The sequence below is a fragment of the Alosa pseudoharengus genome, unplaced genomic scaffold (genome assembly GCF_046254945.1).
Source record: "Alosa pseudoharengus isolate Yale_2024_CS ecotype anadromous, Long Island Sound unplaced genomic scaffold, YU_APseudo_1.1 YU_APseudo_1.1_scf_11, whole genome shotgun sequence".
Lineage (NCBI taxonomy): Eukaryota > Metazoa > Chordata > Actinopteri > Clupeiformes > Clupeidae > Alosa > Alosa pseudoharengus.
The window spans coordinates 33708071-33718622 of NW_027468576.1; the positions used below are offsets into that span (position 1 = coordinate 33708071).

The 10552-nt window shown below is 41.1% G+C and overlaps 1 protein-coding gene and 1 long non-coding RNA gene across 2 annotated transcripts in view; both read left to right on the plus strand.

Moving 5' to 3' along the window:
- The window catches only part of ghrhrl (growth hormone releasing hormone receptor, like), a 28873-nt gene extending 26321 nt beyond the window's left edge, over positions 1–2552 (plus strand). The window contains exons 13-14 of the mRNA XM_076275458.1: positions 2229–2270; positions 2451–2552. Of these exons, the coding sequence (XP_076131573.1) occupies positions 2229–2270; positions 2451–2552 (144 nt within the window). The remainder of the gene's footprint in view (positions 1–2228; positions 2271–2450) is intronic.
- Positions 2553–6786: 4234 nt separating this feature from the next.
- Positions 6787–7865, plus strand: LOC143116483 (uncharacterized). Its single transcript, XR_012985802.1, has 3 exons — positions 6787–6918; positions 7549–7608; positions 7728–7865. It is a non-coding gene; the product is annotated as an uncharacterized LOC143116483 (long non-coding RNA).
- Positions 7866–10552: the final 2687 nt, after the last annotated feature.

The following is a 10552-nucleotide window of genomic DNA, read 5'->3' on the forward strand; positions in this document are numbered from 1 at the left end:
TTGTGTTGTGTTGTGTTGTGTTGTGTTGTGTTGTGTTGTGTTGTGTTGTGATGTGCTGTATTGTGAAGAATTATGCAGCTCTTTTTTGGTTGCTGTGCTCCCAGCCAAAACTGACTCTGATATTATTCTGAGGGTGCCAGAGGCTTATCCTGTTGCATTCCCCCAAAAAATGATTTGGAGAGAGATAAAAGGATGGTGGGGGGGTGAGGGGAACGAGGGAAACAGAGAGAGGGAGGGAGAAAAAAGGGATGAAATAATTAGCCTCATGCTGGCTTTGGTGTATTTAGCATCTAGGGTGACCTTTTACACAGCGGCTACCGGAGTGTTTGTGGGAGTGAGTGTATACTTTTGCCTCTGTGTGTGTGGAAGGGTGTGTGTGTGTGTATGATAATGCATCTGAGTGTGTGCAGTGATGTATAATTATGTAAAAATCAAGTTAAATCAAGTTTAATTTGTTTGTGAAGCGTGTTTAAAAATCAACAGATGTCAGCAAAATCAAATTAAATAAAACTTCATGAATAATAATGAATATGCACAATGCATTAACATATATAAAAGCATTATGAATGGTTAAATGGATACAAGCCAAACACAATAAAACAGCAAATAGAGCAGTGTCATATGGTAGTATGAAAATATTATGATAAAAACTGAGGCACCTAATGCAGACATACCAGGGAGAAAACTGATGTTATTCAAAATGCATAACAACATAGGGACAAAATCTTATAGGAGGAGAGGTTAATGTAGAGCTGATATGTTTGCAAGCTAGATCAGAGAGACACTTTAGCACTCTCTGGGCCAGATGTACATACATTTGCGAACGTAGCGTTATCAGCGTCATGGACACACCGCAGATTGCGAACGCTGTCAGACCCAAGTTTCCGTCGTATTTATCAATCGTTCAATCCTTAGTGTAAACTGCGCCTTTCTCTGCCTTTCTCCGCCCATAAACGCAATTTATGAACGTCCACAACTGAATGGCAGCGCCTACATACAAGCGCAGTTGAATGAAGTTAACTGATGACAACATTAAAAAGAATCAAACGTTTAGCGATCATGAAATAATACCGTACATGATAAGATGTAAACAAGCAGGGAGATAATGAAGATCAGTAGTTCTACTCAAACTACTTATGCACGTAGGCTATGGAAGATTGGTCAAATCTAGCAAGTAGGAAAGTTTAAGTGAATGACGTGTGAAGTGACAGTAAGACTTTCGAAAGGCCAACGAAAGTTGAGGTTGCTTTTGGTAGTACAAATACTTTCACCACAAAAACTGGTGCTCTAAATAGCGATTCTGTTGTCTTTGGTTCTCTTATTGACGCATTGAACTGCACGTGCGCTTTCAGGAGCAGTCTTTGTACATACCGCGGAATACATAATTAAGCGCTCTTTACTCTTCCCCTCCCATCTTTTTACGCTAAACTCCCACTTTCCCCTGGATCCTCCCATGAATGCATATGCATGACATGACAAACGCAATCTGCCACTTTCAGCTCCCGCGACAGGCAGTTTGCGCTTTTACATCATTGCGGCCTGTTTGTACATACCTCGCAATGATTTTACACGCACATTGCGAAACAAATACACCTGAAGTGGGCGCAAAAGCATTAGTACATCTGGCCCAGAGAGTGATATTGGGGAAGTGACAAAAGCTTAATTTTAACAGCAGTTAATTAAACATTAGATTCACTCTTACATTTTATTAGTTAGTAGAGAATGTTATATGTAAAAGGTGATATATGTATTTTGCTGTGCAACACATGTTTTCAGACTTAACAATAATAGCAAAAAGTATGCATAATTAAACTGTAAGTATAATTAAAGTATTTCTTTTCAAAATAGCCCTTTAATTAGCCCATGTGTGTGTCTCTCTCTGTGTGGGTAAAGATAGTGTATGTCATGTTTTCCAACCACCTCTTTTCCTAGCCTGTTAGAATAGAATATAATAGAATAGAATAGAATAGAATAGAATAGAAGGGAAGAGAAGGGAAGACAATGTTTGTTTTGGTGAAGACACACTATGAATTTGATTTCTATCAGATTTGATAACTACTGTATGAGGTATCTCATTACATACAACACACACACACACACACACCTACATACGGAGAGAGAGAGAGAGAGAGAGAGAGAGAGAGAGAGAGAGATTTCTCTCTGTGTCTCATTATCTGTTTGTAAGATACACACATGACTCTGTGATTTTCTGTTTGGGTGCATTTCAGGGTCTTGTTGTGGCAATCTTATACTGCTTTCTCAACCAGGAGGTGAGTGTGGTGTGTGTGTATGTGTGCATGTGATTTGTTTGTGTATATCTTTCTATACTATGTGCCAGTGTGATTTTTGTGAAATCAATCAGTAATCAATGGGTGTGTGTGTGTGTGTGTGTGTGCGTGCGTGCATGCGTGTGTGTGTGTGCGTTTGTCGTGTGTGTGTTTGTTGTGCAGGTCCAGTCTGAGCTGCAGGTCCGCTGGCTACGATGGCAGGAGAACAGCTATGGCACAGTCCCCGCTGGAGCCAAAGGCAGTCAAATGGACACACCCTTTTAGTTCCCTAACAACCCCCCTGATTACCCCCCGCCCCCCTCTCCGATCTCCTTTTTGTGGTTCTACTCCAGTGTTATGACTAGATTACCTTATGGGTGGCTACCTTATATTTCAACCTTCAACATTTACCATTATCTCCCATAACAATGTCTGGCCAGTCAGTCCCATGTTATATATTGTCACTGCATTCATTGTGGTGTGAAAGTGCTCAATCAATCAGGGTTTAGCAGTAGGCGCTGTCAGATACGGGGTTACTGTAACTTTTGTACCGAAAGGGATGGGATTGGTTTGAAGCACACACAAGTTACTTTCTGTGGAATATGACATTATGACAAGATCCTACAAATTTTTCCGCAGAAAAGTCTAAATTTAAATAGCATCAGTTGTGGCACCCTCTTCAATCACAGCTGTTATGGTGTCAAGATTTTCAAAAGCTCTCCCCATAAGAGTCTCTGATTGGTGCAGTTAAAAATCTCCTCAGGTGAACTGATTCTTAATCAATTGCTCATCACAGAAACTGAGCTGCTAAACTTTAGGGATAGCTTTCCCAAACTAGTAGGCTATGTTAATGTAGAGTTCTAAGAAACCTTTGAGCAAATCTGCTTGCAGATCAGGTGGATACTCTGATTTGCTGACCTGAATTTAGCAGCTTCCCCATTTCCTGTCTACCCCCCCCCCCTCTCTCTCTCTTTCTCTCTCTCTCTGCTGCCTGTCCAGGTCCTGGATGTGACAGATTTTGAGTGATACGTGAGAGATGCTTTTGGCTTAATGAGAAGACTTCATGAAACTGTTATTTTTCATATATTATTCCAGATGGTAGATGTCTTGGTGATGGATCTGCTGTCTGATCTGCTGCACATCCCTTGAAAGATCAAGGCCAGATTCTCCCCACACCCAACAGGCTTTCACGGGTGCCTCACGGGTGTCTTCTGTATATGAAATGCCCATATGACCATAGGGAAAAAGGAGATGGAATTGAATGGAAATTGTGAGTTAAGGGTGAAGAGATGCTAGACATAAGTGAAAAAAGATGTTCCAGTATCATTTAGGATTGGACCCAGTCTTTTTTTATGTGTCAGACAGCATGTTTGCTGTCTTTTCTCCTGATTGAAGCTCTCATTTTGATGAACCCTGTGACACATGCTTTGTGGGTGTTCTTCTCATTGCATTTTCTCTACCTCTCTGCCCCCCCCCCCTCTCTCTCTCGCTCTCTCTCTCTCTCTCTCTCTCGCTCTATCTCTCTCTCTCTCTCTCTTTGCCCTACATCTGTTCTCCTCAGCCTCCTCTGCTCTTCTCTCCTTTATCAAATGAGGGCAAATTTCCCAAATTTGCCCTCATTTGATGTTTTTATATATCCCTGTCTTTTGCTTTTCTGGAATATTATATTTATTAAATGTCTGTATACTGTTGTTTCTATACATCATTTTGAAGATATGAATGTATATATTTATAATATGTTGATTGTGTATAATTGGATGAGTTTGAATTTGTCTGCGTGAAAATGAATGAAACGGCCCTGCTGGAATTGTGTGTGTGTGTGTGTGTGTGTGTGTGTGTGTGTGAATGTGTGCATGTGTGTGCACGTGTGTGTGACTCCATCCTCAGCATAGATAAGTATCCCACTGGAAACATTGGGCAAAATGATGTTCATTTGAACACCCATCCAGTATTATGTAGACTTATCATATAGTGGCCATAATCATGACAGAAATCCATTGTGGACCTTTATCATTGCTGTCGCTGGACCCACTCCCAGCTGAGTGTTTAGGTTAAATGTGTTGACCACACGTCAGGGGTCACCACACGTTGGGGTCATGGTCGAAGACCCAGTGGCCTGGAGTAGCCCTGTCAGCTGCAAGCCTGTGTATACCTGTGCGTGCCATTCTCTGTCCAACGGTGAGAGCTCGACTGCATTTATATCTCAGTGCAGTCGGTGCTGAGCCAAGATGCCTTACGCCACACGCAGAATGGAAAACAAATAAATGTGTTTGTATTTCTTCCTGTCTGAAGTGTCTTGTGATTTGTTCTGTGTTTTTTGTCAGTTTGTTTATTCTGTTGTGAAGGCCACCTGCTGTGTGGCTGATGTATGTGTATGTATTTTTAATAGATGTATTCTCACATCTCCATGTGGGTTGGTTTGACTCTTTGATTGATGGATCAGTGGATGGATGGATGGAGTTGAGGGATGCTTTTAGGTTTATACTGACCTCTACAGGTGATTGAAAGCACAGCATCCTTCTTTGGAGGCTATATTGCGTGCTGCATGTGGATGTGTCAGAGCCCATCTGGATACACTTTTTTGAGATGCTTCAACTGCTCTAATGGTACCTCACAGCCTATATGGTAAATGCATGAAGATGCAATGCATCGTATTAATTTGTGCTGTATCACGCAAAATGTTATATTTCAGAGCATTGTAGGCTTATAGGGAAAATGATGAGGCACAGCTTTACATGTCAAAACAGAATAAATCAGTCTTATGGCCAATGAAATTAGATGAAACTGATGGTAGATGATGCGGAACTAGGTAATAATAAGCTACTCAAAAGACAATGCACCAGCTCCATGCTTAGGCTCAAACACCCACAAGGTTACTACACATGTCAACTGGAATCTAATATTAATCTGAAGGCAATTATAAGGTAATCTTGGAAAGTGCTCCTGCTGTGTGAAGCAAGAGAGAGAAAATGTCAGACTATAAATCCCACAAACGATCATGGAAAAAAGCATTCCATGCAATAGTTTTATAAAACTGGTATGTTCAAAGGACCATGTCAGTATTATAAATAGCCATGATACATTCTAGGTCTACCCATAAATCTAAGCACACGGTACTTACATTAGCTTAAATAGGAAGTAGCAAGCAGCTAATTTAAAGTAGGCCTACATTTTATCTACATATTGTGGTGTGAGTTTCTGTTACAAGAAAGAAACTCGCACTAAGTCATGTCTTTTGATTAGCGTTTTAAGGTTTGATTTAGTAGGGGGGCCTATGTGTCTAATTTGGGGGCTTGTGGGATTTGCGTGTTAATTTTTGGAGAGTATTATATCTTTGTTCTAGGGGTTCTTAAGAGTAAAAAAAAACATGTCTCCATTTTTTAAGGTTTTGAAGGACCCAAATCAAAGGTCAAATTCAGAAAAGGTCAAATTTGGTGTTTTGTCCATAAACCTCACATTGTTGGTATTATAGCATAGGGTTTGGTGCCAAAAAGCAAAGATATTTTACAAGGTAGTGTGCAAAAGTGGACCACATAAACAATACAACATTATAAAACATTTTTAGGCTGATGATTGATCTCTTTAACAAGAAATTGTGCCTAAAAATTGTCCGCTTAAAAAAATAATACTTCAATATCAATACTATCAATTCATGCCTATTAGTGTGCTTGAGTGTAGGCCTAGCCTGCTCTGCCAGTTCTTGTCTACACCCATTCAGAGCACAAAGTGCAGAGATCTCTGTTAAATCAAGTTTAATAGACTTTTACATAGCTAGTACCAGCTGAAGTCTGTAAGGCCTTCTGTAGCCTATGTAAGAGTGAAGAAAAGAAAGGGTAAAAGGATCAGATAGACAAACAGACAGGTGAGTGTGTGTGTGTGTGTGTGTGTGTGTGTAAGAGAGAGAAAGAGAAAGAGAGACACTATGCAGTGACAGTTGGCTGTTGATAGCTGGCAGTTATATAATTTAGAATATCAAATAACCTGAAGCACATGCTCTGTTCCTTCATGGTTGGTGATATTAGTGACCTTCTAGCCTTCTACATTTGAGCAAGCACATTTTCATAGTTCATGGTGACACAGTCTAGTTAGGTTATAGTCCGAGGTGGGTCTTTCTGTTGGTCAGGTGATGGCACACATATTTTAAAAGAAACAGATTTTGGGCTATGTATCCAGTGGCAGATATGTGTGGACTGGTGAATGACCCACCACTAGAGACATATGCCAAATTTCTTGTTTTTGTCCATGAGAGAGTATGGAGATGGTGATCACAGATCAGCCGATTACAACGTTACAGTGCAATTATTTTACACAGGCCCGTCGCTAGAAGGCAAGCAAACCAAGCAATTGCTTGGGGCCCCGAGCTGGCCAGGGCTTCAAGACAACGACTGGTTAAGAATAAAATGCAACGACAAACTGTGAGCGCCCCTTTGATAGTCATGCAGTAAAGTGCAACGACACTGTTACCGGCAATACCGGGATCCCCCTCAAGGGGGCCCCTCTCAGTAGTCGCTGACAGCAGCCAGCCAGGTTTGTGATCTCTGCTGCCGCGAAAATATAAGACAGGCAGTCATAATGAAGCGGAGTTATGCGTCCGGAAGCCAGAAAAGAAAGAAGAGAAAGGAAGAGGATGACAAGAAAAAACAAGATAGTGGTAAGTGATAAATTGAATAAAATAGCTCTACTTGTAATGGTGTAATGTCGCAGCAGGAAGGCTAGCCTAGCAAACATTTTTTATGTTAACTACCTGCTTGACGGCCAATGCTGCTTGTAACAAACTAGAACAGTTAGAGCAACCGAACGGACGGAGTATGGTTACATACTGTAATATGTTTATTAACGGGATAAGGAAGACGCAGATCTTTCCAGAATCACTGTTTATCGTATTTAATGACATAACATTGCTATAGCTTTGTAATAGGTTTTGATGAAAGTGGCATAGCTTCTCTGTTATACTAACTATTCGACCGTGATAATCTATTTACCAAATGGGGGTTAGGAAAACCACACGATAAATTCCGTGCATCAAAGCAGACTGGAACATTCATGTCTAGCAGTATTCATGCACGCCAGCTGTTTACTGTCTTTAAAGTACCAGGTGCGTCTGTCTAATTCTCAAACAGCAGAGTGCTTTTAAGTGCTATGTTAAGCTACAAGTAGGCCTAGGTTAATGTATAACATTAGCTTGGGATGTTTTTACAGTAAGCATTGGTAGAAAGCAGCTGCATCCCTTCTAAATATCAAAATATGGAAATGCTAACATATCTTTTCTTTCTCCCTCAAGGTGCTTTGCTTAAATTTCTCAGCCCTCAGGCTCTTCCTAAGGATACCTCCACTGATGAAGGTAGAGTGAATTTCTCTCACTGAGCTGAGCTGTTAATGACCTTTTCCAATATGCTAACAGTGAAATGGTCAAACGTACTTCACAGGTAATTTCAGATTTTTTTTCAATTATTTTCCCAGGTACACCATAAACTTCATCCTCCATGCATGAGGAAGAAGCTGACATTGGATTTTATAGTATGGTGGTGTTTTTGCAAATGTTCAAAATGTTCAAAACTAATGCACAGTATATATATGCAACACTGTCAACATTTTTTATTTATATAAAATAAAAAGTGTGGGTGAACTTAAACTGTATGGCTATGCTGTGGTTCCTGTAGGCTTTGCGTGCGGTGGTGGTGGTGGGGGGGGCCTCCATGTCCATTTTGCTTGGGGCCCCCAAATTCCTTGAAACGGCCCTGATTTTACAAACAAAGAACAAAGCAGTTTGGCACAGAAACTGCTAAATCCACCTGTAACAGTGAGCATCTGCAGCATGCTAAGATTAGCTACTAGAAATCATGTGAAGCAGGACTCAGTGTCTTCAGAAAAGACGTCAACCATCTTCTGAACCTGCAGCAACACCTGCAACTGCATCAAGTCCATCTAGATGGACTTTGTACACTTGTTCAGCAGCAGCTGCTGCCAGCATAAGTGCTTTTCTGTCGGAAGCAGACAAAAGAGTGTCTTCATGAGGTGTCCTCTTTCAATGCAGGCAGGCAACCAACCAAGAGATAAGTAATATTTTGAAGTCAATGACTTTTAGGTATTAGGTATTAGGTAATATTAACAGGTATTATTACAGCCAGTGTAATACCATTGCAATAGCATTGCAATAGTCTATCCTTGGGGTGACATAAGCATGGATTAATTTCTCGGCATCTGGTAAGGATAAGGACTTCCTTATCTTTGAAATATTCCTTAAATGGTAAAATTAAGTTTTGGTGAGCTGTTTTATGTGATTATTTAGTGCTAGGTCCTGGTCAATTATAATTCCTAGGTTTTTAACACTTGTGGATGAGGTCAGTGGAAGATCACTATACAGTATAGCCTGTGATGTGGATAGGATATCCCTCATCTTTTTAGAACCTAAAACCATGACTTCTGTTTTATCGGAGTTCAAAAGCAGGAAATTATTCATCATCCATGTCTTTATATCTCTTATACATGTGTCAAGTTTGGCTAATGGGGTTAATTCATCAGGCTTTATGGAGAGGTATAGTTGTGTATTATCTGCTAAACAACAGGGGCCTCAGTACTGAGCCTTGAGGCACTCCATATTTTACCATAATCTGGGTAGATGGTTTATTATGGACCTGTACAAATTCAAATTGTTGACGGTTAGGAAGGTATGATCTAAACCAAGTGAGTGCTGAGTCTTTGATGCCTATCAAATTTTCAAGCCTAAGTAGTATGTCGTAGTATGTCATTGTGAGGGACCTAGGCGACCACCCCACGTTTAAGGAGGTGCGCCACTGGATTAGGTGGTGTTGAGGAAAGGCAGGAGACAGCAGTTCCATACAAAAATATAATATTTATTTAGTCCACAAACCAGGAGGAAGCACAGCAGGAATCCATACACAAAAATCCAGGGATCTTCAGTATGTATCTTCAAGTGAACATTTGAACTCGCCATTTAACTAGGCAACAATTTTACAGACTTTCTAGGGTCCCGATCCAAACAAGGCGACCTTGCATAACTCTGGACCATACTTTATACCCTTGCCTCACAGCAAGCAAGGTTAACATTATAAACTTCAATTTACTTTCTAACTTCCCTGAGTCCCTAGGGATGGGTCGCTCGACACACAGTCCCGACACACGTCTCGAGCTTGCGAAACACTAGTGCTTCGAAACACCGCTTCGGAGCCTATCTTGAAATGAGGTTGTCACGTGACCTATTGAAACGAAGCTTCGTTACCTCACTGACACGTCATGCAGGTCTCAAAACACAGCATAGGTAAACTGTTAATGCATTAAACAATACATCATGTCTAACATAAGTCTGTGTATCCCCCATCTTCATGCTCTGGCCAGTATATATCAGGCTCTTACGGGCACATCTGTTTCACATGAATGTAACTTTAGCCAGTATGCTAGGCTATATGTAGCCTACATTAGTAGCCTAAACAACGTCAAGAATAGTGCCTATGAAGGAGCTTTTAGCTCGGTTGACTCCACGCTCGACTCCCGATCCGGGATAGTAGCCTACTGTTTGCGGGTTCAAGTCCGACGGGTGCGGGCAGATACTAAAGTTCATATTTTTAAACGTACATTTTCCAAAGCTGGTGATGTCTTCAGTAAAAAGAGCCGATTAAGCGCCAGCACAGCAGAATAAATCATATTCTGAAATAAAAACATTTGTATTTGAGTATTCGTGCATTTCTGCAAATTCATGCATGTCTGTAATGTTGGTGTAGGGATTTTTATTGACCACCAGATGGCGTTGTGGAGTAGTGTGTCAAAAGCTTCGAGGCATCAAACCAGTTTGGCTGTAGAAGCGCCACTGTTTCAAAAGCCTCGCTCGGCACATCCCTATGAGTCCCTGGATCTCCAGCTCTTCCCTCTATCTTCCGTTGCCTCCCATCTATTGTGTGTCTCTCCCGTGTGAAATAAGCCTGCCTTTAAATAGGCTAGGCAATTACCCAATTAGGTCTGGGCTAAACCATTATAGGGAATGCAGGGGTGGTGGTGGTCTGTACCATTAACCCAATCACAGTTAAAATCAACACCTTAATACAGACACATACAAATGAAATAAACAGCCATAAACCTGGAATTGAGTGCAGGTGAGTGTTTGGCTGCTATCCATGGAAGTGTGGCACAAGGCAGTTTTTCAAAAGTTTGTCGTAGGGGAAAAGGAGAGGACTCCTTTTTCACAGTCATGTTCTATGGTGTCAAAGGCAGCGCTGAGGTCCAGGAGGACCAGTATTGATACAAGCCTAGGTTTTTTGAGGGAGGGCTTA